A 27,416-nucleotide genomic window follows, 5' to 3' on the forward strand; every position below is an offset into this window, starting at 1 on the left:
GCGGCAGGGTAGCCTAGTGGTTAGAGTGTTGGGCCAGTAACCGAAAGGTTGCAAGTTTGAATCCCCGAGCTGACAAGGTACAAATCTGTTGTTCTGCCCCTGAACAAGGCAGTTAACCCACTGTTCCTAGGCTGTCATTGAAAATAAGAATTTGTTCTTAACTGACTTACCTAGTTAAATAAAGGTAAAATAAATATCAAAAAGTGAAAGGGTTAAATGAATATAGTGTTTGTCTTGGAGGTCGTTGTAAGGTTATTCAATGGCCTCCACTGAGGCGTTATTAGTATTATGCCATATGTAAGCATTTGTTAGCATTAAGGCACATCATTCAACCACTCATTATTATTTTAGACGGAAGCACACAATTTAAAACATGTAGGTTACGGTACATTTTCAGGTTTGTGTCCACCATGAACCAACATTTGTCAAAGGAACAAAAAACAAAAAAATGATACCCTTCGCTTACAACTCTCATGGTCATGGCCGTTTATGATCTGAACCCTATCGGCCCTGGTCAAAAGTAGTGCACTAAATAGGACATAGGGTGCTATTTGGGACGCATCCCATGCCTGTGGTGTTCTGGGCTCAACTGGGATTTTTTTGTTGTTGTTGGTATATCACTCAATGGCAGAGCAAGTTGTAGTGGTGTGTGGGTTGAAAAGCAGCAGCAGCAACCAGACTTCCCAGCTCCATGTTAGCCTAGGCAAACCTAAACAAGAAAATATTCACACAAACATTTAGGATTAATAAATCATTCATGTTTTCTAAAATTGTGTTAAAATTGATATTGCACCAAAAAAAAGCTTTAATGACTTCTACAGAAGCTGTGGTAAAGGAAAACATTTGTCCGATTTCACAGAATCTCCAAAATCTTCACCTAATACTGTAGTTATTCTTTACAAATGCATCTTCGCACCAGGCATGTTCATTGACACACTTGTATTTTTACTTACATTTCATTGTTTTCATCAGACCTCTTCTCCAACCTTGGCACACCAGGTTCTCTCTGTGGAAATGAATGAACATTCAATATCAGGAATTTGCAATAAGCCATGTTAAGCTATGGCACTGAGAACAGGTTAAAGGTAAAAATACAGAGCAGGTTGGCAAGTGATACGAAAGGTAAATCAAAAGGAGATACTTCTGAATTTGCTCTGATTGAATAAATGAACTACTAAACAAGCTATAACTGAGTATGAGACAAATGACGAGCTACCGCCTTTTCCAAAACAACAGGATGTTCTGGTAAGAAGTCCGGTTTTCTTTTGGCAATGGGGGAACTGGCCAGTTGAATCAGGAAGTCTCTAGTGTAAGATATCCTCACTAGGAGAGAGAATCACTTGAATCAGTCAACATCCACACACACACGATAACATGTCGACTGTGTCCCAAATGGCACCCTATTCCCTATATAGTGCACTTCCTTTGAGCCTTGGTCAACAGTAGTGTACTATAGGGAATAGAGTGCCATTTGGGACACAACTATGGACTAAAGTAATTCAAACATTGAAACTCACACTTCGATAGATAGATAGATAGATAGATAGATAGATAGATAGATAGATAGATAGATAGATAGATAGATAGATAGATAGATAGATAGATAGATAGATAGATAGATAGATAGATAGATAGATAGATAGATAGATAGCTTACCTTTAGTTGGGGTGGAGTCTTTTTGTAGAGTCTGAGTTTGGAGATGGAGGATTTCAAAAAACTGTTCCACTCCAATACTGTTAATCTTTCCATAGGATAAAAACATGGTCAATGCAAGAAATAGATTAATCTTATAGACTATCTACAGACTAACTACTTATCCGAGCAAGTAATTGTCAGTTTTCTGGGTAAAACTATGCATCACTCACTGTTTTTTCTCCTGCTTGTCCACACACAGATGGCTCAGCATTTCTAAAGCAGGGGTCTGTATAAAGAGAAAGTGGGACACTGGCTGCAGTCTGATTCTCTACCCTTCTCTTTGAAGTGTGCACTCACTCACTCACTCACTTCCCCTCAAGGACTTAAAATGAATTGACTTGAGTAAGAAATATCGTAGAAACGGACAACCTTTGCCTACACCAATCCTATGCTTTTAAATATAACAGGGAGGGAGCAAGAACACACTTTGGGTAGAAGGGTAGGTAGGGAATCCGATCTTGAATACTGTCTGTTAGCCGACACATTCATTCATTTTGTTCTTAGTCCATGACTGTTTGTGAGGATCACACTTCATAAAATTGGGTCAAGAAAGACTTAAAAAGTAGCAAGACGTGTAGGTTGAACATGAGAGAGTGAACTAGTCCAGTTAGTTTACCCTGGTCAGTGCTGCAGCGCCGCAGTGGTCTGGCTGGCTGCAGGTGCTTCTGTAAGATCCGCCTCCTTGACACCTCCATCCTGTAACAGCAAAGTGTTATGAAGCCATCTAACTTGTCATGGTCAAGTCTATTTAAAGTTAGTCTGGTCCCAGATCTGTTTGTGCTCTTGCCTGCTCCGATTGTCAAGCTACAATGAGAGACAGTTGTATGATATGACAGCACAGATTGTCACTTAAGCTAATTCAAAGTGCTGCGTGTCACCCACCACATTTTATAAAAACATGACCTCAGGTCTTTCATCACTCACTCATCAGCACTGCAATAGCAAAAGCTGAAGTGTTGACTTGAATTGATTCATTTTGCCCCCATAAAAAGGTGATACAAGTTTATTATTCTAGGAAGTTTTGACCTGGGCTAGTTACATAAGATGTGAATGTTGTCTTTTATGAACTAGCAACAAATAATTTGACAGATTGAGATAAACTACCCTAAAAACTCTCCCAGTCAGCTGATTAGCTAATTCCAAAAAGTAAATTCCTGCTGAATTTGCCTATCTAGCTAGCACTGACAAACCCCTTAGAAATCCAACCGATAACGTTAGAGAAACTAGCTATGCTTTAACAACTTTGATTTATGGGTTTTATCAATTTAACTTAGCTAACTAAGTTAGTTATTAAGTTGTGACAGTCATTTCGCGTGAGATAGCTACTAAATTGATGCATTATCTCGGTGAAAACTTTTAGCACTAGCATTACCATCACCGCTAGGCGGCTGGCTAAATAGCCATGGCTGCCACCTAACGTTAGCTAGCCAAGTTATCTCGTTGGCCATTTTTTCGAATAATGCTGACCGTACTTATCATGGCAAAAAAAAGTTACTCGAGTTTTGTTCACTATGAAAACCCTGGCAGGCTTCCATTATTGTCTCTAGGTCATATTTACCTGACCCTGTATGTTCGGCGACACACGGGTTCCTTCCCATCCGAGAGATGCCACACTGATGAGGTGCTGCTTCTGCTGTCGTTACCCCCAAAAAGGTTCAACACGAGACGCGCAGCAAAGTAACGTTTTCAACGAAATTCACGAAAGAGGGGACGGGCGGGGTACGGAAGCAATCTTTCCATATTGAAATCAGTGCAGAACAAATTCTTAGAATATCATACTGATAACAAACGGAGTTTTTCTGCTTTATCGTTCAAGTATCGGTATATTCACGTTACAATACTTGTTTGATAAAATAACTTAGTTATGCTGCACATTTTCAAAGGCAAATCTGTCTGTTCAGTTATCTGGCCTTATTGCTTAAATATACTTTTGTATATTGCAGTGAAATGTGTTGTATTAGAGGGTCAGCCATAGTAGTACGGCGCCCTTGGAGCAAATTAAGGTATAGTGCCTTGCTCAAGGGCACATCGACACCTTTGTCGTGAAATGCTTACTTACGATCCCTTTCCCAACAATGCAGAGTTAAAAAGGGGGATTAGCACAAAAAAGTAAATAGTAACGCAATAAAATAACGAGGCTATATATATATATATATATATATACAAGGAGTATCGTTACCGAGTCAATGTGCAGGGGTACGAGGTAGTTGAGGTAATATGTACATGTAGGTAGGGGTAAAAGAGACTAGGCAATCAGGATAAAGTTACAGCAGCATGTGCTATGTGAGAAAGTGTTCGTACGAGTTTCTCAGCAGTCTTATGGCTTGGGGGTAGAAGCTGTTCAGGAGCCTTTTGGTGCCCTTCTTGGCGCTTTTAAAAATATATATATTTAACCTTTAACTAGGCAAGTCAGTTAAGAACAAATATTTATTTACAATGACGGCCTACACCGGCCAAACTCGGACGATGCTGGTCCAATTATGCGCCGCCCCATGAGACTTCCAATCACGGCTGGGTGTGATAGAGCCTGGATTCAAACCTTCGTGTCTGTAGTGATGCCTCAAGCACTGAGATGTAGTTCCTTAGACCACTGCGCCACTCGGGAGGCCAAGCTTACCATGCGGTAGCAGAATGAACCGAAGTTCTTGACAACTCTTATTCTTAGGGCCCTTCTCCAAGGTATTCGAACCAGTGACCTTTTGATTACTGGCCCAATGCTCTAACCGCTAGGCTACCGACCACCCAGTTATTACTTCAAGGTTTAAAGTGGAAAACAATTTCTGTGAGAATAGTTAACATGGTGCACCGTAGTCCAACTCTTGGTTACTTCTGGAAATTGGGTAGCTGGAAGTAATGTAGGTGCAATTCACAGATTCTCAGTTAAGTGTGAAAGTCTCCTGCATTCTAAACGTTTTATTCTCACTGCTCCTGACAACCAAAATGTATACATCTGCATCAGAATAAAATAAAAAGGGAGTTAATGCAGACAGTCGCACCCTTTGCTTGTGTTAAATCCTGCATAACTTGGCGTATGAGTTGGGGAATACCTAACATATATAGATACTTAACCATTTGAGTGTGTGTGTGTCCAGCTAAAGCAAAATAACATGGCATTCGAGTCCAAAGACCACAGGAAAAAATATATATAGGACCATGGGCAATACCGAATTTATCATACAACAAAACATCTTAGATGACGACAAAAGGAGAACATGTATGCATTTTAATCAAAGAATTTCCACTAAGTTTAATGGACAACTTTTACACTATATAATGCAATAAACATTTCAACAAATAATAGTTGCAAATTTAAGTTCTACCTTCACCCAGCTGTTAAAGAAAATACAATTTCAGGCAAATTTCACTAAAAGAAAAAGCTTCAGAAACAGGCTACATAGCAAGCAAGCGATGGGCAAAATACAAAAACAATTGTTATTCTTTAAGGGGGAAAAAACAGACAAAAGGTTTGTCCGTTACACATGGAGTAGAAGGCTATACACACACACACACACACACACAGTATTTTTAAAATCAAAAATTGTTCAGTCACCATCTGTTGGAACCACCAAACTAACCAAATACAGTCCGAGTTGTTCTTCCTAAAACGTCACATTTTAAAGCCCAAAAAGGTTATTTTATGTTCTATACGGAGGACAAATTTCACACAAGAACTAGTTTTACTTTTCTGTTGCCTATTGGTCTTCCACTCAATTCCTCAACTGCCATTAACGCTTCCGAGCGAGATTCCAAAATAATCGTTGCTGAGCCTTTGGGACGCCCTCCATTGTCATACTGCAATGAGACCGATCCAGGAATGACACGATATCCATAGAAAAAGTTATAGATTTCTTCAATTCTGATAGAAAAAGGCATATTAACCAGTGTCAAGGATGTTGGATCATCAAACTGCTGCGGTGCAGAAGGTCCATAGCCTTCATGTCTATGAGCAGAGCCATTGCCCCTGTTATCAAGCAGAACAGGGTTTTCCATCATGTGAGAATCCAGACCCAGACTGCTGCCTCCATCAATATGAACCTGCAGGTCGTTCATAGGAAGATGGCCTATATCAGGGTTGACCCTGTAATCAGTGTCCAGATGGGACATCGCCTCACTGTTCCTGGCCAAGTACCTCTCTGAGCTTCTCTCCATCTGTTGCTCTGTCACTGCAGGTTCACCACCACCAAATTCACACATCTGAGCCAGAGAAATGCATTTCAGGATGACATTTGTTCCAAGAAACCCTTGTCCATTCAGAGACTGTGCCCTCATAGCCTCCTCCTCAGTCTGAAAGATCACAAAAGCCTCTCCAAGCCCATTGCCCTTATGGTCAAGCAGCAAAACAACAGTCTCCTCTGAGATCCTGAAGCCTAGGAAGAAGTCCACAATCTCAACTTTGCGCACGTCGAAAGGCAGGTTTCGCACATACAGGCAAATCTTATCAGATTCATACACATCCTTCTTGGTCTCTCTTGGAAGCCTTTCCTGAGATCTTCTGTAAGACCTTTTAGAGGGTGGTGCACCATCCATTAGATTTCCCCCAGATTCTAGCATGGCGACCATTTTCTCTTTCGAGATAGGAGAGATGTACACAATTCGTTTCAGAAATTTCTGCTTGTGAAGAGTCAAGGCAGCACCGTAGTCCCTCAGGCTTCTGAACAGCACAAATGCGGACCTTGTCTCTGACCCATACTTGTCAAGGAGGTGAAGGATCTGATCATACTTGAGGTCTGCATGATGGAAGATCTCCTTTATGTCCCTCTTCTCCACTAAGTAGGGAAGGTTTTCCACCAAGACACAGAACTCCTCATTGGCAGGAGAATTGGACTTTGTAGACCTGTCGGCCACTGGTGAGTAAGACCTAGCACGGTCTGGAGGTTCCCTAGCACCACCTGCCTTAACCCACTGCTTTTCTGAGCTTGCATAGACTTTCACAAACCTCGTTCCAAGGTATTGCCGATGTCTTTTCAGACCCTCTCTAGCATCCCGTCTGGATTCGAACTTGACAACTCCTTTCCCATTTTGTTGGCCGCGGTCATTTCTCATCATAATAATGTCCTCCACCACTAATCCGTCAAAGAATCTTCTCACTTCCTCTTCGGTCGTAGTAAAAGGCATGTCTTGCATATACAAATACAAGTAATCTTGACTGCTTGGCTGTGAGAAAGGCTTTCGGGCGTGACTACGTACGTTACTGTAAGACACTGATCTACTGCCCATCTCCACGCGCTCTTTTCTTCTAGATTCCTCATTCCTGCCTTCTCTTTCCGGTCTTCTGGAACCTTCCTTATACGGCCTCTTTTTGGTCACCTCAGGTTTTATACTTTGCTTGAGAACAGCCTGCATTTCTGACTTGCTGCTCAGCCGTAAGCGAACCGGAGAACCTTTGATGGATCCCTCCGAACGGGTCATCGCCCGCCTCGCGTCTTCATCGGAAGCAAAGATTATGAAAGCCTCCTCACTCTCCCCACCAATAATGTGCACCCCACCATCTGGGATTTTGAGGCCAGTGAAGAAATGGCGAACGTCCTCAGAACCTGCAGTGATTCTGAGCCCCTGTAAATGGATGACCACCGCCATTCCGACAACAGCACAAACAACAGCACCTGTAGACAGAGGGGTACATAATAGCATTATTGCAGAACAGTCCTGTGTCCAGCTCACCAATGCTCTCCAGACCATTCCACTATAACATCACCAAAACAGGTGACACCTTGAGAATGAAAACAGCAACTGAAAACGTTCTGAAAGGATTACGCTGTGCACAAATCTGAAGGTCCCAATACGACACCTAGGCCACTACAAAATGGAAACACCCTAAAAAAAATGTACAGGCCTACAGGCAACAACGGTAGGTCGGAGATTCTAACATCTGAAAGATTAGTATGTCGTCTCCAGGAGTGACAAAGTTCAACCATTAAACTGGATGTCCCTTTCACGGATTGTTCCATCTCAAATCAGCTGTGCATACATTAAATGCATCAGGTATGAGCCTTCACCATAGTATAATGGCAGGCTTCCAATCTACAATTCCAGGCTTCACGTTACAACTATTCAATTCAATCAAGTGTTAAAAAGTTCACAAGTTTCATGCAATATTCTCCTTCGTTAAGTCACATATACACTACATGACCAAAAGTATGTGGACACCTGCTCGTCGAACATGTCATTCCAAAACCACAGGCATTAATATGGAGTTGGTCCCCCCTTCGCTGATATAACAGCCTCCAGTCTTCTGGGAAGGATTTCCACTAGACGTTGGCACATTGCTGCGGGCAATTGCTTGCATTCAGCCACAAGAGCATTGGTGAGGTCGGGCAATTAGGATTGCCTCGCAGTCTGCATTCCAATTCATCCCAAAGGTGTTCAACGGTGTTGAGGTCAGGGCTCTGTGCAGACCAGTCAAGTTCTTCCACACGACAAACCATTTCTGTATGGACCTCCCTTTGTACACGGGGTCATTGTCATGCTGAAACAGGAAAAGGCCTTCCCCAAATTGTTTCCACAAAGTTGGAAACACAGAATAATCTAGAATGAAATTGTACGCTATAGTGTTAAGATTTCCCTTCACTGGAACTAAGAGACCTAGCCCGAACCATGAAAAACAGCCCCAGACCATTATTCCTCCTCCCCCAAACTTTATAGCTGGCACTATGCAATGAGGCAGGTAGGGTTCTCCTGGCATCCGCCAAACCCAGATTTGTCCATCGGACTGCCAGATGGTGAAGCGTGATTCATCGCGCCAGAGAAGCATTTCCACTGCTCCAGAGTCCAATGGCGGCGAGCTTTACGCCACTCCAGCCGACACTTGGCATTGTGCATGGTGATCTTAGGTTCGTGTGCGGCTGCTCGGCCACGTGCTCGATTTTATACACCTGTCTGCAACGGGTGTGGCTGAAATGACAAAATCCATTAATTTGAAGGTGTGTCCACATACACTATATATACAAAAGTATTTCTTCTCTGCGTCCTTGGAATGAAATCGTGCATTTGCCAGAAACTCTCCAATCTATATCAGAAACAGGCATGTATTCAGACCATCAGAATACCCAAACCACAAAAAACCGAAAGGCACAGCATTAACCAATTTCTGTAGATACTTAATATCTAGCAATAACCCATCAATCATTAGGCCTACATCTCGACATACCATACACCATCATTGATAAAGATGGGCATGACATTAGCCATGGACATAGTTAAGCACTTTTCGGACAGCGGAATATGGCCTAGTACCCCTCTGAGTACACCACTTGTCCCTGAAATCAAAGCGGCTAGTGTCTCCGGCAGCTGTTCCAAAGACTGTGACCATAGCAACGAAATAAACATTATCGACGTACGAATGAAGAAACGCTATAACGCCATAAGCATTCATAAAGTATTTACACGCAACAGAAACGATAAATCCAAAAATGGATTAGTGGGGGGGGGGAATGGTATTGTTAAACGTGACTCTAAACTGACAAGTGTTTGCCAGCAGGCAAGTTAGCTGATCCCGCTGTTGGACGTAAGTGTTGATGTATCACCACGCAGGCTACATGTTCTACTGTGATTGGTGAACAACGGCACCCCTTGAAAAATAAGAGCAGAATCCTATTTTCTCTGGCTGAGCGGCTTCCATGTGCACGAGAACCACCGACCGCTCCGCCTGGATAGAATTGTGCCACCCCGTGCTTTCTGTCCGTGCCTTTAATCCTTTTCTTTGATATGCATCAGTCCACAGAGAGTCAGATATGGGCTTTTCCAATACGGCAGTGTTGTTACTCCAGTCCATACACCCTGGTGTATTACTAATAAGGAACGTGTTTCCATCACTACGGCTAAGGACTTGGAACAGTTACTTCGTGAGGTGTGTTAACCATGTTCGGGAAAAAACAAGTCAAACTTTCCCAGGTCTGGCCCCAAGTCTGAGTAGGTTCACGGCCCAAGACCTTTAGATTTTTTGGGGCCAGGCCTCAGAGGTGGAAAAAACAAGTCTTATGACTTCAGTCCAAACACCGGGGTAAAGTCTATTGGAAATGCACCATAGGCATAAGAGTAATAGCTGGCATACTTGAGCATGATTGGTCGTTCTGCTGCACAAATCAAAAAGAAACAGCCCGCACCCAGCAGAGTTAAACTTGGTACCCTACTGTGACTGATACTAGTCAAAACAACGTCATGCCACAAAATACATTTAATGTCGAGCACACACAGGCCATTGGTCGATTTAACGCAAACATATACTGACACATTTAAAAATATAATTTGTGTAAACCAGATAGAGAACTTTTTACGGCGCGCGATATAAAAATGTCCATTCCCAGTCGCACACTGTGATTCAGGGTTTCATAATCATCGACCATTAACATAATTGGACGGCGACATTTCATTTAAGCCAAGTTAAATGGAGAGAAGAGAACCGTCACAAAGCAACCAGTGCAAGACACACATCTGGCTAGAACAATCAGGATACGCGAAACTAGCTAGAAAAACCAAAAGTTATGCCATTACTTGAGGAAACTAGCACACAGCCCACCATAGCAGGGTTCCTAACGTTAGCTAGCTAGCCACTGTGTATGCTAGCCGGTTAGTTCACAGCTGAACACCTACATTGTCCGCGTTTTATTTACCTAAGAAAATGCACAAGCAAAATACACCATACACTAAAAACTGAATTAGTATAAAAACGTCGCAATTTAACGTTAGGTAGCTACATGGCAGCTAGCGTAGCTACCAACGCTAGCTAGCAGGGCCTTGCAGCCTGGCTACTCGTAAAATAACGCTACGCTAGCATGATAATTCCATCCCAAGAGTCATACCTAAGAGAGAACTTACACAGGCAGCGAGAGAAAAAGTTTCTTATAAATTTTGACAAAAGGATGGCAGGTTAGAATATATTTTACCCTTCGAGTTTCAAACACGTTTGGAAATACGGAAGCCTAGAGGGAGAAGTAGGAAGATCTCGCGTGTCATTTCTTCTTCTTTGGCATCATGGCGTTCACACATTTTGTTCGTGCATGTCGCCACCTACTTTGCGGTAGTATGTTGTGTATATATATATACACACACACACACACACACACACACACACACACACACACACAGTACCAGTCCAAATTTGGACACACCTACTCATTCAAGGGGTTTTCTTTATTTTTACTATTTTCTACATTGTAGAATAATAGGGAAGCCATCACAACTATGAAATAACACAATCCAGAACGCAGCTCACTCTGTTCACACTTGACACCAACCTTCTTCAACACCCAATCTCCATTTTTTATCACCATCTTCCTCAAATTCCTCCTCAGAAATCCACCTTTCTGTATCCCCGTCCCAACATTCCTCAACTGCCGTAATTTTTCAAACATATATGACAGACAGCTGCTTGACTTTTTATTAGCAGCCCTAACAGGATCACTAATTGATAAGGGTTAAATCAGACAACTATTTTGGGATATACATTTTTATTTAATCAAATATATTTCTTCTCTCAGTTATTTCAATCAAAGGCTCATATTATCCAGAACCTTCTATTCTGATGCAATATCCCCAAGGGATACCAAGTCAGTTGTACAACTGAATGCATTCAACTGAGGGCGGGTGCCTTAAATAAACATCCCACTTCATAAAACAGGACTCTGATGTTATCATGGCTCGTGTGTCATCTCAAACCTAGAGTACTTCTTTATGTTACATAGCATCTTCCAATCATATATCTCATTTGTATCATATGACAGGCATATTGCTCACCAGTCCAGTGGTCAAGGGGAAAAGGGTTCCAAGAGACACATCGCTGCCCTTTTTTCAACTTCTGAAGTGCATTGGACATGAGGAAAGAGCCATCCTTGTTGCCTCTGGCCACAGCCAACACTGCCAGGCTTCTATACTGAGAGCACAGTTAAGGGAAATAAAGATGGGATAAGATATTTAATCAATTAATTAAAAAAAAAATGACATGCTTGATAAACAACAGGTGTAGACTAACAGTGAAATGCTTACGGGTCCTTTTCCAACAATGCAGAGTTAAAAGATAAAAACTATCAAAAATAAATAGAAATAGTGACACGAGGATTAAATAAATACACAGTGAATAACAAATAACAATAACGAGTAGAAAATAACATGGCTATCGATATACAGGGAGTAGAAAATAACATGGCTATATACAAGGAGTACCAGTACTGAGTTGATGTGCAGGGGTAAGACGTAGTTATGTACTGTACATATAGGTTAGGGTCACGTTACTAGGCAACTGTCACGTCTTCTGCCGAAGTCGGTCCCTCTCCTTGTTCGGGCGGCGGTCGACGTCGCCGGACTTCTAGCCACCGCCGATCCACTTTTCATTTTACATTTGTTTTGTCTTAGTCTTACACACCTGGTTTCACTCACCCAATTACCTGTTTATTATTTAACCCTCTGGTCCCCATGTTTGTTTGTGAGTGATTGTTTGTTGTATTGTGGTCCGTATTGTGGGCTTAGTAATTCTCTTGTATTTGATGACTTTGAGTAAAGTTACCTATATTTACTAATCTCTGCTGTCCTGCGCCTGACTCCTCTGCACCAGCTACACATAGATCCTTACAGCAACAGGATAGATAAGACAGTAGCAACAGCGTATGTGGTGTGTTTGTGTGTCTTGGGGTGTCAGTGTAAGTATGTGTGAGTGTGTGGTAAGAGTCCAGCATGTGTGGGTAGAGTCCAGCATGTGTGAGCGTGTGGGTAGAGTCCAGTATGTGGTGTGTGTTGGGGTGTCAGTGTAAGTATGTGTCAGCGTGTGGGTGGAGTCCAGTATGTGGTGTGTGTGTGTGTGTGTGTGTGTTGGGGTGTCAGTGTAAGTATTTTTATTTTATTTTTATTTTTTATTTTTATTTCACCTTTATTTAACCAGGTAGGCAAGTTGAGAACAAGTTCTCATTTACAACTGCGACCTGGCCAAGATAAAGCAAAGCAGTTCGACACATATAACAACACAGAGTTACACATGGATTAAAACAAACATACAATCAATAATACAGTAGAAAAATAGGTCTATATACAATGTGAGCAAATGAGGTGAGATAAGGGAGGTAAAGGCAATAAAAAGGCCATGGTGACGAAGTAAATACAATATAGCAATTAAAACACTGGAAGAGTATATTTGACAGTAGATGAGTGTGCAAAGTAGAAATACTGGGGTGCAAAGGAGCAAAATAAATAAATAAAAAATTAGGGGAAGAGGTAGTTGTTTGAGCTAAGATGGGCTAAGTATGTGTGAGTAGAGTCCAGTATGTGTCAGTGTGTGGGTAGAGTCCAGCATGTGTCAGCGTGTGGGTAGAGTCCAGTATGTGTCAGTGTGTGGGTAGAGTCCAGTATGTGTCAGCGTGTGGGTAGAGTCCAGTATGTGTCAGCGTGTGGGTAGAGTCCAGTATGTGTCAGCGTGTGGGTAGAGTCCAGTATGTGTCAGCGTGTGGGTAGAGTCCAGTATGTGTCAGTGTGTGGGTAGAGTCCAGTATGTGTCAGCGTGTGGGTAGAGTCCAGAATGTTTCAGCGTGTGGGTAGAGTCCAGTATGTGTCAGCGTGTGGTGAGAGTCCAGTATGTGTCAGTGTGTGGGTAGAGTCCAGTATGTGGTGTGTGTTGGGGTGTCAGTGTAAGTATGTGTGAATGTGTGGGTAGAGTCCAGCATGTGTGAGCGTGTGGGTAGAGTCCAGTATGTGTCAGTATGTGGGTAGAGTCCAGTATGTGTCAGCATGTGGGTAGAGTCCAGTATGTGTCAGCGTGTGGGTAGAGTCCAGTATGTCTCAGCGTGTGGGTAGAGTCCAGTATGTGTCAGCGTGTGGGTAGAGTCCAGTATGTGTCAGCGTGTGGGTAGAGTCCAGTATGTGTCAGTGTGTGGGTAGAGTCCAGTATGTGTCAGCGTGTGAGTAGAGTCCAGTATGTGTCAGTGTGTGGGTAGAGTCCAGTATGTGTCAGCGTGTGGGTAGAGTCCAGTATGTGTCAGTGTGTGGGTAAAGTCCAGTATGTGTCAGTGTGTGAGTAGAGTCCAGTGTGTGTGGGTAGAGTCCAGTATGTGTCAGTGTGTGGGTAGAGTCCAGTATGTGTCAGCGTGTGGGTAGAGTCCAGTATGTGTCAGCGTGTGGGTAGAGTCCAGTATGTGTCAGCGTGTGGGTAGAGTCCAGTATGTGTCAGCGTGTGGGTAGAGTCCAGTATGTGTCAGTGTGTGGGTAGAGTCCAGTATGTGTCAGTGTGTGGGTAGAGTCCAGTATGTGTCAGTGTGTGGGTAGAGTCCAGTATGTGTCAGTGTGTGAGTAGAGTCCAGTATGTGTCAGTGTGTGGGTAGAGTCCAGTATGTGTCAGTGTGTGGGTTGAGTCCAGTATGTGTCAGCGTGTGGGTAGAGTCCAGTGTGTGTGGGTAGAGTCCAGTATGTGTCAGCGTGTGGGTAGAGTCCAGTATGTGTCAGTGTGTGGGTAGAGTCCAGTATGTGTCAGTGTGTGGGTAGAGTCCAGTATGTGTCAGTGTGTGAGTAGAGTCCAGTGTGTGTGGGTGGAGTCCAGTATGTGTCAGTGTGTGGGTGGAGTCCAGTATGTGTCAGCGTGTGGGTAGAGTCCAGTATGTGGCAGCGTGTGGGTAGAGTCCAGTATGTGTCAGCGTGTGGGTAGAGTCCAGTTTGTGTCAGCGTGTGGGTAGAGTCCAGTATGTGTCAGCGTGTGGGTAGAGTCCAGTATGTGTCAGCGTGTGGGTAGAGTCCAGTATGTGTCAGCGTGTGGGTAGAGTCCAGTATGTGTCAGTGTGTGGGTAGAGTCCAGTATGTGTCAGCGTGTGGGTAGAGTCCAGAATGTTTCAGCGTGTGGGTAGAGTCCAGTATGTGTCAGCGTGTGGTGAGAGTCCAGTATGTGTCAGTGTGTGGGTAGAGTCCAGTATGTGGTGTGTGTTGGGGTGTCAGTGTAAGTATGTGTGAATGTGTGGGTAGAGTCCAGCATGTGTGAGCGTGTGGGTAGAGTCCAGTATGTGTCAGTATGTGGGTAGAGTCCAGTATGTGTCAGCATGTGGGTAGAGTCCAGTATGTGTCAGCGTGTGGGTAGAGTCCAGTATGTCTCAGCGTGTGGGTAGAGTCCAGTATGTGTCAGCGTGTGGGTAGAGTCCAGTATGTGTCAGCGTGTGGGTAGAGTCCAGTATGTGTCAGTGTGTGGGTAGAGTCCAGTATGTGTCAGTGTGTGGGTAGAGTCCAGTATGTGTCAGTGTGTGAGTAGAGTCCAGTGTGTGTGGGTGGAGTCCAGTATGTGTCAGTGTGTGGGTGGAGTCCAGTATGTGTCAGCGTGTGGGTAGAGTCCAGTATGTGGCAGCGTGTGGGTAGAGTCCAGTATGTGTCAGCGTGTGGGTAGAGTCCAGTTTGTGTCAGCGTGTGGGTAGAGTCCAGTATGTGTCAGCGTGTGGGTAGAGTCCAGTATGTGTCAGCGTGTGGGTAGAGTCCAGTATGTGTCAGCGTGTGGGTAGAGTCCAGTATGTGTCAGCGTGTGGGTAGAGTCCAGTATGTGTCAGCGTGTGGGTAGAGTCCAGTATGTGTCAGCGTGTGGGTTGAGTCCAGTATGTGTCAGCGTGTGGGTAGAGTCCAGTATGTGTCAGCGTGTGGGTAGAGTCCAGTATGTGTGGGTAGAGTCCAGTATGTGTCAGTGTGTGGGTAGAGTCCAGTATGTGTCAGCGTGTGGGTAGAGTCCAGTATGTGTCAGCGTATGGGTAGAGTCCAGTATGTGTCAGCGTGTGGGTAGAGTCCAGTATGTGTCAGCGTGTGGGTAGAGTCCAGTATGTGTCAGTGTGTGGGTAGAGTCCAGTATGTGTCAGTGTGTGGGTAGAGTCCAGTATGTGTCAGTGTGTGGGTAGAGTCCAGTATGTGTCAGTGTGTGAGTAGAGTCCAGTATGTGTCAGTGTGTGGGTAGAGTCCAGTATGTGTCAGTGTGTGGGTTGAGTCCAGTATGTGTCAGCGTGTGGGTAGAGTCCAGTGTGTGTGGGTAGAGTCCAGTATGTGTCAGCGTGTGGGTAGAGTCCAGTATGTGTCAGTGTGTGGGTAGAGTCCAGTATGTGTCAGTGTGTGGGTAGAGTCCAGTATGTGTCAGTGTGTGAGTAGAGTCCAGTGTGTGTGGGTGGAGTCCAGTATGTGTCAGTGTGTGGGTGGAGTCCAGTATGTGTCAGCGTGTGGGTAGAGTCCAGTATGTGGCAGCGTGTGGGTAGAGTCCAGTATGTGTCAGCGTGTGGGTAGAGTCCAGTATGTGTCAGCGTGTGGGTAGAGTCCAGTATGTGTCAGCGTGTGGGTAGAGTCCAGTATGTGTCAGCGTGTGGGTAGAGTCCAGTATGTGTCAGCGTGTGGGTAGAGTCCAGTATGTGTCAGCGTGTGGGTAGAGTCCAGTATGTGTCAGCGTGTGGGTAGAGTCCAGTATGTGTCAGCGTGTGGGTAGAGTCCAGTATGTGTCAGCGTGTGATTAGAGTCCAGTATGTGTCAGCGTGTGGGTAGAGTCCAGTATGTGTCAGTATGTGGGTAGAGTCCAGTATGTGTCAGTATGTGGGTAGAGTCCAGTATGTGTCAGTGTGTGAGTAGAGTCCAGTGTGTGTGGGTAGAGTCCAGTATGTGTCAGTGTGTGGGTAGAGTCCAGTATGTGTCAGCGTGTGGTGAGAGTCCAGTATGTGTCAGTGTGTGGGTAGAGACCAGTATGTGGTGTGTGTTGGGGTGTCAGTGTAAGTATGTGTGAATGTGTGGGTAGAGTCCAGCATGTGTGAGCGTGTGGGTAGAGTCCAGTATGTGTCAGTATGTGGGTAGAGTCCAGTATGTGTCAGCATGTGGGTAGAGTCCAGTATGTGTCAGCGTGTGGGTAGAGTCCAGTATGTCTCAGCGTGTGGGTAGAGTCCAGTATGTGTCAGCGTGTGGGTAGAGTCCAGTATGTGTCAGCGTGTGGGTAGAGTCCAGTATGTGTCAGCGTGTGGGTAGAGTCCAGTATGTGTCAGTGTGTGGGTAGAGTCCAGTATGTGTCAGCGTGTGAGTAGAGTCCAGTATGTGTCAGTGTGTGGGTAGAGTCCAGTATGTGTCAGCGTGTGGGTAGAGTCCAGTATGTGTCAGTGTGTGGGTAAAGTCCAGTATGTGTCAGTGTGTGAGTAGAGTCCAGTGTGTGTGGGTAGAGTCCAGTATGTGTCAGTGTGTGGGTAGAGTCCAGTATGTGTCAGCGTGTGGGTAGAGTCCAGTATGTGTCAGCGTGTGGGTAGAGTCCATTATGTGTCAGCGTGTGGGTAGAGTCCAGTATGTGTCAGCGTGTGGGTAGAGTCCAGTATGTGTCAGTGTGTGGGTAGAGTCCAGTATGTGTCAGTGTGTGGGTAGAGTCCAGTATGTGTCAGTGTGTGAGTAGAGTCCAGTATGTGTCAGTGTGTGGGTAGAGTCCAGTATGTGTCAGTGTGTGGGTTGAGTCCAGTATGTGTCAGCGTGTGGGTAGAGTCCAGTGTGTGTGGGTAGAGTCCAGTATGTGTCAGCGTGTGGGTAGAGTCCAGTATGTGTCAGTGTGTGGGTAGAGTCCAGTATGTGTCAGTGTGTGGGTAGAGTCCAGTATGTGTCAGTGTGTGAGTAGAGTCCAGTGTGTGTGGGTGGAGTCCAGTATGTGTCAGTGTGTGGGTGGAGTCCAGTATGTGTCAGCGTGTGGGTAGAGTCCAGTATGTGGCAGCGTGTGGGTAGAGTCCAGTATGTGTCAGTGTGTGGGTAGAGTCCAGTATGTGTCAGCCTGTGGGTAGAGTCCAGTATGTGTCAGCGTGTGGGTAGAGTCCAGTATGTGTCAGCGTGTGGGTAGAGTCCAGTATATGTCAGCGTGTGGGTAGAGTCCAGTATATGTCAGCGTGTGGGTAGAGTCCAGTATGTGTCAGCGTGTGGGTAGAGTCCAGTATGTGTCAGCGTGTGGGTAGAGTCCAGTATGTGTCAGCGTGTGGGTAGAGTCCAGTATGTGTCAGCGTGTGGGTTGAGTCCAGTATGTGTCAGCGTGTGGGTAGAGTCCAGTATGTGTCAGCGTGTGGGTAGAGTCCAGTATGTGTGGGTAGAGTCCAGTATGTGTCAGTATGTGGGTAGAGTCCAGTATGTGTCAGTGTGTGGGTAGAGTCCAGTGTGTGTGGGTAGAGTCCAGTATGTGTCAGTGTGTGAGTAGAGTCCAGTGTGTGTGGGTAGAGTCCAGTATGTGTCAGTGTGTGATTAGAGTCCAGTGTGTGTCAGTGTGTGGGTAGAGTCCAGTATGTGTCAGTGTGTGGGTAGAGTCCAGTATGTGTCAGCGTGTGGGTAGAGTCCAGTATGTGTCAGTATGTGGGTAGAGTCCAGTATGTGTCAGTATGTGGGTAGAGTCCAGTATGTGTCAGTGTGTGAGTAGAGTCCAGTGTGTGTGGGTAGAGTCCAGTATGTGTCAGTGTGTGGGTAGAGTCCAGTATGTGTCAGCGTGTGGGTAGAGTCCAGTATGTGTCAGCGTGTGGGTAAAGTCCAGTATGTGTCAGCGTGTGGGTAGAGTCCAGTATGTGTCAGTGTGTGGGTAGAGTCCAGTATGTGTCAGCGTGTGGGTAGAGTCCAGTATGTGTCAGTGTGTGGGTAGAGTCCAGTATGTGTCAGTGTGTGGGCAGAGTCCAGTATGTGTCAGTGTGTGGGTAGAGTCCAGTATGTGTCAGCGTGTGGGTAGAGTCCAGTATGTGTCAGTGTGTGGGTAGAGTCCAGTATGTGTCAGCGTGTGGGTAGAGTCCAGTATGTGTCAGCATGTGGGAAGAGTCCAGTATGTGTCAGTGTGTGGGTAGAGTCCAGTATGTGTCAGCGTGTGGGTAGAGTCCAGTATGTGTCAGTGTGTGGGTAGAGTCCAGTATGTGTCAGTGTGTGGGTAGAGTCCAGTATGTGCAGTGTCTGAGTAGAGTCCAGTATGTGTCAGTGTGTGGGTAGAGTCCAGTATGTGTCAGCGTGTGGGGAGAGTCCAGTATGTGTCAGTGTGTGGGTAGAGTCCAGTATGTGTCAGTGTGTGTGTAGAGTCCAGTATGTGTGGGTAGAGTCCAGTATGTGTCAGTATGTGGGTAGAGTCCAGTATGTGTCAGTGTGTGGGTAGAGTCCAGTTTGTGTGGGTAGAGTCCAGTATGTGTCAGTGTGTGAGTAGAGTCCAGTGTGTGTGGGTAGAGTCCAGTATGTGTCAGTGTGTGATTAGAGTCCAGTGTGTGTTAGTGTGTGGGTAGAGTCCAGTATGTGTCAGTGTGTGGGTAGAGTCCAGTATGTGTCAGCGTGTGGGTAGAGTCCAGTATGTGTCAGTATGTGGGTAGAGTCCAGTATGTGTCAGTATGTGGGTAGAGTCCAGTATGTGTCAGTGTGTGAGTAGAGTCCAGTGTGTGTGGGTAGAGTCCAGTATGTGTCAGTGTGTGGGTAGAGTCCAGTATGTGTCAGCGTGTGGGTAGAGTCCAGTATGTGTCAGTGTGTGGGTAGAGTCCAGTATGTGTCAGCGTGTGGGTAGAGTCCAGTATGTGTCAGCGTGTGGGTAGAGTCCAGTATGTGTCAGCGTGTGGGTAGAGTCCAGTATGTGTCAGTGTGTGGGTAGAGTCCAGTATGTGTCAGCGTGTGGGTAGAGTCCAGTATGTGTCAGTGTGTGGGTAGAGTCCAGTATGTGTCAGCGTGTGGGTAGAGTCCAGTATGTGTCAGCGTGTGGGTAGAGTCCAGTATGTGTCAGTGTGTGTGTAGAGTCCAGTATGTGTGGGTAGAGTCCAGTATGTGTCAGTATGTGGGTAGAGTCCAGTATGTGTCAGTGTGTGGGTAGAGTCCAGTGTGTGTGGGTAGAGTCCAGTATGTGTCAGTGTGTGAGTAGAGTCCAGTGTGTGTGGGTAGAGTCCAGTATGTGTCAGTGTGTGATTAGAGTCCAGTGTGTGTCAGTGTGTGGGTAGAGTCCAGTATGTGTCAGTGTGTGGGTAGAGTCCAGTATGTGTCAGCGTGTGGGTAGAGTCCAGTATGTGTCAGTATGTGGGTAGAGTCCAGTATGTGTCAGTATGTGGGTAGAGTCCAGTATGTGTCAGTGTGTGAGTAGAGTCCAGTGTGTGTGGGTAGAGTCCAGTATGTGTCAGTGTGTGGGTAGAGTCCAGTATGTGTCAGCGTGTGGGTAGAGTCCAGTATGTGTCAGCGTGTGGGTAGAGTCCAGTATGTGTCAGCGTGTGGGTAGAGTCCAGTATGTGTCAGCGTGTGGGTAGAGTCCAGTATGTGTCAGCGTGTGGGTAGAGTCCAGTATGTGTCAGCGTGTGGGTAGAGTCCAGTATGTGTCAGCGTGTGGGTAGAGTCCAGTATGTGTCAGTGTGTGGGTAGAGTCCAGTATGTGTCAGTGTGTGGGTAGAGTCCAGTATGTGTCAGTGTGTGAGTAGAGTCCAGTATGTGTCAGTGTGTGGGTAGAGTCCAGTATGTGTCAGTGTGTGGGTAGAGTCCAGTATGTGTCAGTGTGTGGGTAGAGTCCAGTATGTGTGGGTAGAGTCCAGAATGTGTCAGTTTGTGGGTAGAGTCCAGTATGTGTCAGTTTGTGGGTAGAGTCCAGTATGTGTCAGTGTGTGGGTAGAGTCCAGTGTGTGTGGGTAGAGTCCAGTATGTGTCAGTGTGTGGGTAGAGTCCAGTATGTGTCAGCGTGTGGGTAGAGTCCAGTATGTGTCAGTATGTGGGTAGAGTCCAGTATGTGTCAGTGTGTGAGTAGAGTCCAGTGTGTGTGGGTAGAGTCCAGTATGTGTCAGTGTGTGGGTAGAGTCCAGTATGTGTCAGCGTGTGGGTAGAGTCCAGTATGTGTCAGCGTGTGGGTAAAGTCCAGTATGTGTCAGCGTGTGGGTAGAGTCCAGTATGTGTCAGTGTGTGGGTAGAGTCCAGTATGTGTCAGCGTGTGGGTAGAGTCCAGTATGTGTCAGTGTGTGGGTAGAGTCCAGTATGTGTCAGTGTGTGGGCAGAGTCCAGTATGTGTCAGTGTGTGGGTAGAGTCCAGTATGTGTCAGCGTGTGGGTAGAGTCCAGTATGTGTCAGTGTGTGGGTAGAGTCCAGTATGTGTCAGCGTGTGGGTAGAGTCCAGTATGTGTCAGCATGTGGGAAGAGTCCAGTATGTGTCAGTGTGTGGGTAGAGTCCAGGATGTGTCAGCGTGTGGGTAGAGTCCAGTATGTGTCAGTGTGTGGGTAGAGTCCAGTATGTGTCAGTGTGTGGGTAGAGTCCAGTATGTGCAGTGTCTGAGTAGAGTCCAGTATGTGTCAGTGTGTGGGTAGAGTCCAGTATGTGTCAGCGTGTGGGGAGAGTCCAGTATGTGTCAGTGTGTGGGTAGAGTCCAGTATGTGTCAGTGTGTGTGTATAGTCCAGTATGTGTGGGTAGAGTCCAGTATGTGTCAGTATGTGGGTAGAGTCCAGTATGTGTCAGTGTGTGGGTAGAGTCCAGTTTGTGTGGGTAGAGTCCAGTATGTGTCAGTGTGTGAGTAGAGTCCAGTGTGTGTGGGTAGAGTCCAGTATGTGTCAGTGTGTGATTAGAGTCCAGTGTGTGTTAGTGTGTGGGTAGAGTCCAGTATGTGTCAGTGTGTGGGTAGAGTCCAGTATGTGTCAGCGTGTGGGTAGAGTCCAGTATGTGTCAGTATGTGGGTAGAGTCCAGTATGTGTCAGTATGTGGGTAGAGTCCAGTATGTGTCAGTGTGTGAGTAGAGTCCAGTGTGTGTGGGTAGAGTCCAGTATGTGTCAGTGTGTGGGTAGAGTCCAGTATGTGTCAGCGTGTGGGTAGAGTCCAGTATGTGTCAGTGTGTGGGTAGAGTCCAGTATGTGTCAGCGTGTGGGTAGAGTCCAGTATGTGTCAGCGTGTGGGTAGAGTCCAGTATGTGTCAGCGTGTGGGTAGAGTCCAGTATGTGTCAGTGTGTGGGTAGAGTCCAGTATGTGTCAGCGTGTGGGTAGAGTCCAGTATGTGTCAGTGTGTGGGTAGAGTCCAGTATGTGTCAGCGTGTGGGTAGAGTCCAGTATGTGTCAGCGTGTGGGTAGAGTCCAGTATGTGTCAGTGTGTGTGTAGAGTCCAGTATGTGTGGGTAGAGTCCAGTATGTGTCAGTATGTGGGTAGAGTCCAGTATGTGTCAGTGTGTGGGTAGAGTCCAGTGTGTGTGGGTAGAGTCCAGTATGTGTCAGTGTGTGAGTAGAGTCCAGTGTGTGTGGGTAGAGTCCAGTATGTGTCAGTGTGTGATTAGAGTCCAGTGTGTGTCAGTGTGTGGGTAGAGTCCAGTATGTGTCAGTGTGTGGGTAGAGTCCAGTATGTGTCAGCGTGTGGGTAGAGTCCAGTATGTGTCAGTATGTGGGTAGAGTCCAGTATGTGTCAGTATGTGGGTAGAGTCCAGTATGTGTCAGTGTGTGAGTAGAGTCCAGTGTGTGTGGGTAGAGTCCAGTATGTGTCAGTGTGTGGGTAGAGTCCAGTATGTGTCAGCGTGTGGGTAGAGTCCAGTATGTGTCAGCGTGTGGGTAGAGTCCAGTATGTGTCAGCGTGTGGGTAGAGTCCAGTATGTGTCAGCGTGTGGGTAGAGTCCAGTATGTGTCAGCGTGTGGGTAGAGTCCAGTATGTGTCAGCGTGTGGGTAGAGTCCAGTATGTGTCAGCGTGTGGGTAGAGTCCAGTATGTGTCAGTGTGTGGGTAGAGTCCAGTATGTGTCAGTGTGTGGGTAGAGTCCAGTATGTGTCAGTGTGTGAGTAGAGTCCAGTATGTGTCAGTGTGTGGGTAGAGTCCAGTATGTGTCAGTGTGTGGGTAGAGTCCAGTATGTGTCAGTGTGTGGGTAGAGTCCAGTATGTGTGGGTAGAGTCCAGAATGTGTCAGTTTGTGGGTAGAGTCCAGTATGTGTCAGTTTGTGGGTAGAGTCCAGTATGTGTCAGTGTGTGGGTAGAGTCCAGTGTGTGTGGGTAGAGTCCAGTATGTGTCAGTGTGTGGGTAGAGTCCAGTATGTGTCAGCGTGTGGGTAGAGTCCAGTATGTGTCAGCGTGTGGGTAGAGTCCAGTATGTGTCAGCGTGTGGGTAGAGTCCAGTATGTGTCAGCGTGTGGGTAGAGTCCAGTATGTGTCAGCGTGTGGGTAGAGTCCAGTATGTGTCAGCGTGTGGGTAGAGTCCAGAATGTTTCAGCGTGTGGTTAGAGTCCAGTATGTGTCAGCGTGTGGTGAGAGTCCAGTATGTGTCAGTGTGTGGGTAGAGTCCAGTATGTGGTGTGTGTTGGGGTGTCAGTGTAAGTATGTGTGAATGTGTGGGTAGAGTCCAGCATGTGTGAGCGTGTGGGTAGAGTCCAGTATGTGTCAGTATGTGGGTAGAGTCCAGTATGTGTCAGCATGTGGGGAGAGTCCAGTATGTGTCAGTGTGTGGGTAGAGTCCAGTATGTGTCAGCGTGTGGGTAGAGTCCAGTATGTGTCAGCGTGTGGGTAGAGTCCAGTATGTGTCAGCGTGTGGGTAGAGTCCAGTATGTGTCAGCGTGTGGGTAGAGTCCAGTATGTGTCAGTGTGTGGGTAGAGTCCAGTATGTGTCAGCGTGTGAGTAGAGTCCAGTATGTGTCAGTGTGTGGGTAGAGTCCAGTATGTGTCAGCGTGTGGGTAGAGTCCAGTATGTGTGGGTAGAGTCCAGTATGTGTCAGTGTGTGTGGGTAGAGTCCAGAATGTTTCAGCGTGTGGGTAGAGTCCAGTATGTGTCAGCGTGTGGGTAGAGTCCAGTATGTGGCAGCGTGTGGGTAGAGTCCAGTATGTTTCAGCGTGTGGGTAGAGTCCAGTATGTGTCAGTGTGTGGGTTGAGTCCAGTATGTGTCAGCGTGTGGGTAGAGTCCAGTATGTTTCAGCGTGTGGGTAGAGTCCAGTATGTGTCAGTGTGTGGGTTGAGTCCAGTATGTGTCAGCGTGTGGGTAGAGTCCAGTGTGTGTGGGTAGAGTCCAGTATGTGTCAGCGTGTGGGTAGAGTCCAGTATGTGTCAGTGTGTGGGTAGAGTCCAGTATGTGTCAGTGTGTGGGTAGAGTCCAGTATGTGTCAGTGTGTGAGTAGAGTCCAGTATGTGTCAGTGTGTGGGTAGAGTCCAGTATGTGTCAGTGTGTGGGTAGAGTCCAGTATGTGTGGGTAGAGTCCAGAATGTGTCAGTTTGTGGGTAGAGTCCAGTATGTGTCAGTTTGTGGGTAGAGTCCAGTATGTGTCAGTGTGTGGGTAGAGTCCAGTGTGTGTGGGTAGAGTCCAGTATGTGTCAGTGTGTGGGTAGAGTCCAGTATGTGTCAGCGTGTGGGTAGAGTCCAGTATGTGTCAGCGTGTGGGTAGAGTCCAGTATGTGTCAGCGTGTGGGTAGAGTCCAGTATGTGTCAGCGTGTGGGTAGAGTCCAGTATGTGTCAGCGTGTGGGTAGAGTCCAGTATGTGTCAGCGTGTGGGTAGAGTCCAGAATGTTTCAGCGTGTGGTTAGAGTCCAGTATGTGTCAGCGTGTGGTGAGAGTCCAGTATGTGTCAGTGTGTGGGTAGAGTCCAGTATGTGGTGTGTGTTGGGGTGTCAGTGTAAGTATGTGTGAATGTGTGGGTAGAGTCCAGCATGTGTGAGCGTGTGGGTAGAGTCCAGTATGTGTCAGTATGTGGGTAGAGTCCAGTATGTGTCAGCATGTGGGGAGAGTCCAGTATGTGTCAGTGTGTGGGTAGAGTCCAGTATGTGTCAGCGTGTGGGTAGAGTCCAGTATGTGTCAGCGTGTGGGTAGAGTCCAGTATGTGTCAGCGTGTGGGTAGAGTCCAGTATGTGTCAGCGTGTGGGTAGAGTCCAGTATGTGTCAGTGTGTGGGTAGAGTCCAGTATGTGTCAGCGTGTGAGTAGAGTCCAGTATGTGTCAGTGTGTGGGTAGAGTCCAGTATGTGTCAGCGTGTGGGTAGAGTCCAGTATGTGTGGGTAGAGTCCAGTATGTGTCAGTGTGTGTGGGTAGAGTCCAGAATGTTTCAGCGTGTGGGTAGAGTCCAGTATGTGTCAGCGTGTGGGTAGAGTCCAGTATGTGGCAGCGTGTGGGTAGAGTCCAGTATGTTTCAGCGTGTGGGTAGAGTCCAGTATGTGTCAGTGTGTGGGTTGAGTCCAGTATGTGTCAGCGTGTGGGTAGAGTCCAGTATGTTTCAGCGTGTGGGTAGAGTCCAGTATGTGTCAGTGTGTGGGTTGAGTCCAGTATGTGTCAGCGTGTGGGTAGAGTCCAGTGTGTGTGGGTAGAGTCCAGTATGTGTCAGCGTGTGGGTAGAGTCCAGTATGTGTCAGTGTGTGGGTAGAGTCCAGTATGTGTCAGTGTGTGGGTAGAGTCCAGTATGTGTCAGTGTGTGAGTAGAGTCCAGTGTGTGTGGGTGGAGTCCAGTATGTGTCAGTGTGTGGGTGGAGTCCAGTATGTGTCAGCGTGTGGGTAGAGTCCAGTATGTGTCAGTGTGTGGGTAGAGTCCAGTATGTGTCAGCGTGTGGGTAGAGTCCAGTATGTGTCAGCGTGTGGGTAGAGTCCAGTATGTGTCAGCGTGTGGGTAGAGTCCAGTATGTGTCAGTGTGTGGGTAGAGTCCAGTATGTGTCAGCGTGTGGGTAGAGTCCAGTATGTGTCAGCGTGTGGGTAGAGTCCAGTATGTGTCAGCGTGTGGGTAGAGTCCAGTATGTGTCAGCGTGTGGGTAGAGTCCAGTATGTGTCAGTGTGTGGGTAGAGTCCAGTATGTGTCAGCGTGTGAGTAGAGTCCAGTATGTGTCAGTGTGTGGGTAGAGTCCAGTATGTGTCAGCGTGTGGGTAGAGTCCAGTATGTGTGGGTAGAGTCCAGTATGTGTCAGTGTGTGTGGGTAGAGTCCAGAATGTTTCAGCGTGTGGGTAGAGTCCAGTATGTGTCAGCGTGTGGGTAGAGTCCAGTATGTGGCAGCGTGTGGGTAGAGTCCAGTATGTTTCAGCGTGTGGGTAGAGTCCAGTATGTGTCAGTGTGTGGGTCGAGTCCAGTATGTGTCAACGTGTGGGTAGAGTCCAGTGTGTGTGGGTAGAGTCCAGTATGTTTCAGCGTGTGGGTAGAGTCCAGTATGTGTCAGTGTGTGGGTTGAGTCCAGTATGTGTCAGCGTGTGGGTAGAGTCCAGTGTGTGTGGGTAGAGTCCAGTATGTGTCAGCGTGTGGGTAGAGTCCAGTATGTGTCAGTGTGTGGGTAGAGTCCAGTATGTGTCAGTGTGTGGGTAGAGTCCAGTATGTGTCAGTGTGTGAGTAGAGTCCAGTGTGTGTGGGTGGAGTCCAGTATGTGTCAGTGTGTGGGTGGAGTCCAGTATGTGTCAGCGTGTGGGTAGAGTCCAGTATGTGTCAGTGTGTGGGTAGAGTCCAGTATGTGTCAGCGTGTGGGTAGAGTCCAGTATGTGTCAGCGTGTGGGTAGAGTCCAGTATGTGTCAGTGTGTGGGTAGAGTCCAGTATGTGTCAGTGTGTGGGTAGAGTCCAGTATGTGTCAGTGTGTGGGTAGAGTCCAATAATGTGTCAGTGTGTGAGTAGAGTCCAGTATGTGTCAGTGTGTGGGTAGAGTCCAGTATGTGTCAGTGTGTGGGTAGAGTCCAGTATGTGTCAGTGTGTGGGTAGAGTCCAGTATGTGTCAGTGTGTGGGTAGAGTCCAGTATGTGTGGGTAGAGTCCAGTATGTGTCAGTTTGTGGGTAGAGTCCAGTATGTGTCAGTGTGTGGGTAGAGTCCAGTGTGTGTGGGTAGAGTCCAGTATGTGTCAGTGTGTGGGTAGAGTCCAGTATGTGTCAGTGTGTGGGTAGAGTCCAGTATGTGTCAGCGTGTGGGTAGAGTCCAGTATGTGTCAGCGTGTGGGTAGAGTCCAGTATGTGTCAGCGTGTGGGTAGAGTCCAGTATGTGTCAGCGTGTGGGTAGAGTCCAGTATGTGTCAGTGTGTGGGTAGAGTCCAGTATGTGTCAGCATGTGGGTAGAGTCCAGAATGTTTCAGCGTGTGGGTAGAGTCCAGTATGTGTCAGCGTGTGGTGAGAGTCCTGTGTGTGTGGGTAGAGTCCAGTATGTGTCAGCGTGTGGGTAGAGTCCAGTATGTGTCAGTGTGTGGGTAGAGTCCAGTATGTGTCAGTGTGTGGGTAGAGTCCAGTATGTGTCAGTGTGTGAGTAGAGTCCAGTGTGTGTGGGTGGAGTCCAGTATGTGTCAGTGTGTGGGTGGAGTCCAGTATGTGTCAGCGTGTGGGTAGAGTCCAGTATGTGTCAGTGTGTGGGTAGAGTCCAGTATGTGTCAGCGTGTGGGTAGAGTCCAGTATGTGTCAGCGTGTGGGTAGAGTCCAGTATGTGTCAGTGTGTGGGTAGAGTCCAGTATGTGTCAGTGTGTGGGTAGAGTCCAGTATGTGTCAGCGTGTGGGTAGAGTCCAGTATGTGTCAGTGTGTGGGTAGAGTGCAGTATGTGTCAGCGTGTGGGTAGAGTCCAGTATGTGTCAGCGTGTGGGTAGAGTCCAGTATGTGTCAGCGTGTGGGTAGAGTCCAGTATGTGTCAGTGTGTGGGTAGAGTCCAGTATGTGTCAGCGTGTGAGTAGAGTCTAGTATGTGTCAGTGTGTGGGTAGAGTCCAGTATGTGTCAGCGTGTGGGTAGAGTCCAGTATGTGTGGGTAGAGTCCAGTATGTGTCAGTGTGTGTGGGTAGAGTCCAGAATGTTTCAGCGTGTGGGTAGAGTCCAGTATGTGGCAGCGTGTGGGTAGAGTCCAGTATGTGGCAGCGTGTGGGTAGAGTCCAGTATGTTTCAGCGTGTGGGTAGAGTCCAGTATGTGTCAGTGTGTGGGTTGAGTCCAG

General features: G+C 46.9%; 2 protein-coding genes across 5 annotated transcripts; both read right to left on the bottom strand.

The window, feature by feature from the left end:
* Positions 1-462: 462 nt before the first annotated feature.
* LOC106594172 (uncharacterized protein C8orf88) lies at positions 463-3,379 on the bottom strand. The gene is made up of 7 exons (XM_045719238.2): positions 3,254-3,379; positions 2,312-2,391; positions 1,866-1,921; positions 1,657-1,741; positions 1,217-1,323; positions 954-1,006; positions 463-709 (listed from the first exon to the last, which is right to left on the bottom strand). The coding sequence occupies exons 2-7, from the start codon at positions 2,388-2,390 to the stop codon at positions 700-702; spliced, it is 390 nt and encodes a 129-aa protein (XP_045575194.2). The 5' UTR covers position 2,391; positions 3,254-3,379; the 3' UTR covers positions 463-699.
* Positions 3,380-4,903: 1,524 nt separating this feature from the next.
* Positions 4,904-10,711, bottom strand: LOC106592236 (RNA-binding protein 12B-like). Of its 4 annotated transcripts, none has more exons than XM_082959496.1 (2): positions 10,578-10,711; positions 4,904-7,298 (listed from the first exon to the last, which is right to left on the bottom strand). In XM_082959496.1, exon 2 carries the CDS (start codon positions 7,270-7,272, stop codon positions 5,356-5,358), a length of 1,917 nt encoding a protein of 638 aa, XP_082815622.1. In that variant the 5' UTR covers positions 7,273-7,298; positions 10,578-10,711; the 3' UTR covers positions 4,904-5,355. The 4 variants fall into 4 exon arrangements, with proteins under 4 accessions (XP_082815622.1, XP_082815616.1, XP_082815619.1 ...); XM_082959490.1 differs by having other exon boundaries at positions 4,904-8,586; positions 10,578-10,662; XM_082959493.1 differs by having other exon boundaries at positions 10,510-10,641.
* Positions 10,712-27,416: the final 16,705 nt, after the last annotated feature.

This window comes from Salmo salar, chromosome 02 (genome assembly GCF_965601325.2).
Source record: "Salmo salar chromosome 02, fSalSal1, whole genome shotgun sequence".
Taxonomy (NCBI): domain Eukaryota; kingdom Metazoa; phylum Chordata; class Actinopteri; order Salmoniformes; family Salmonidae; genus Salmo; species Salmo salar.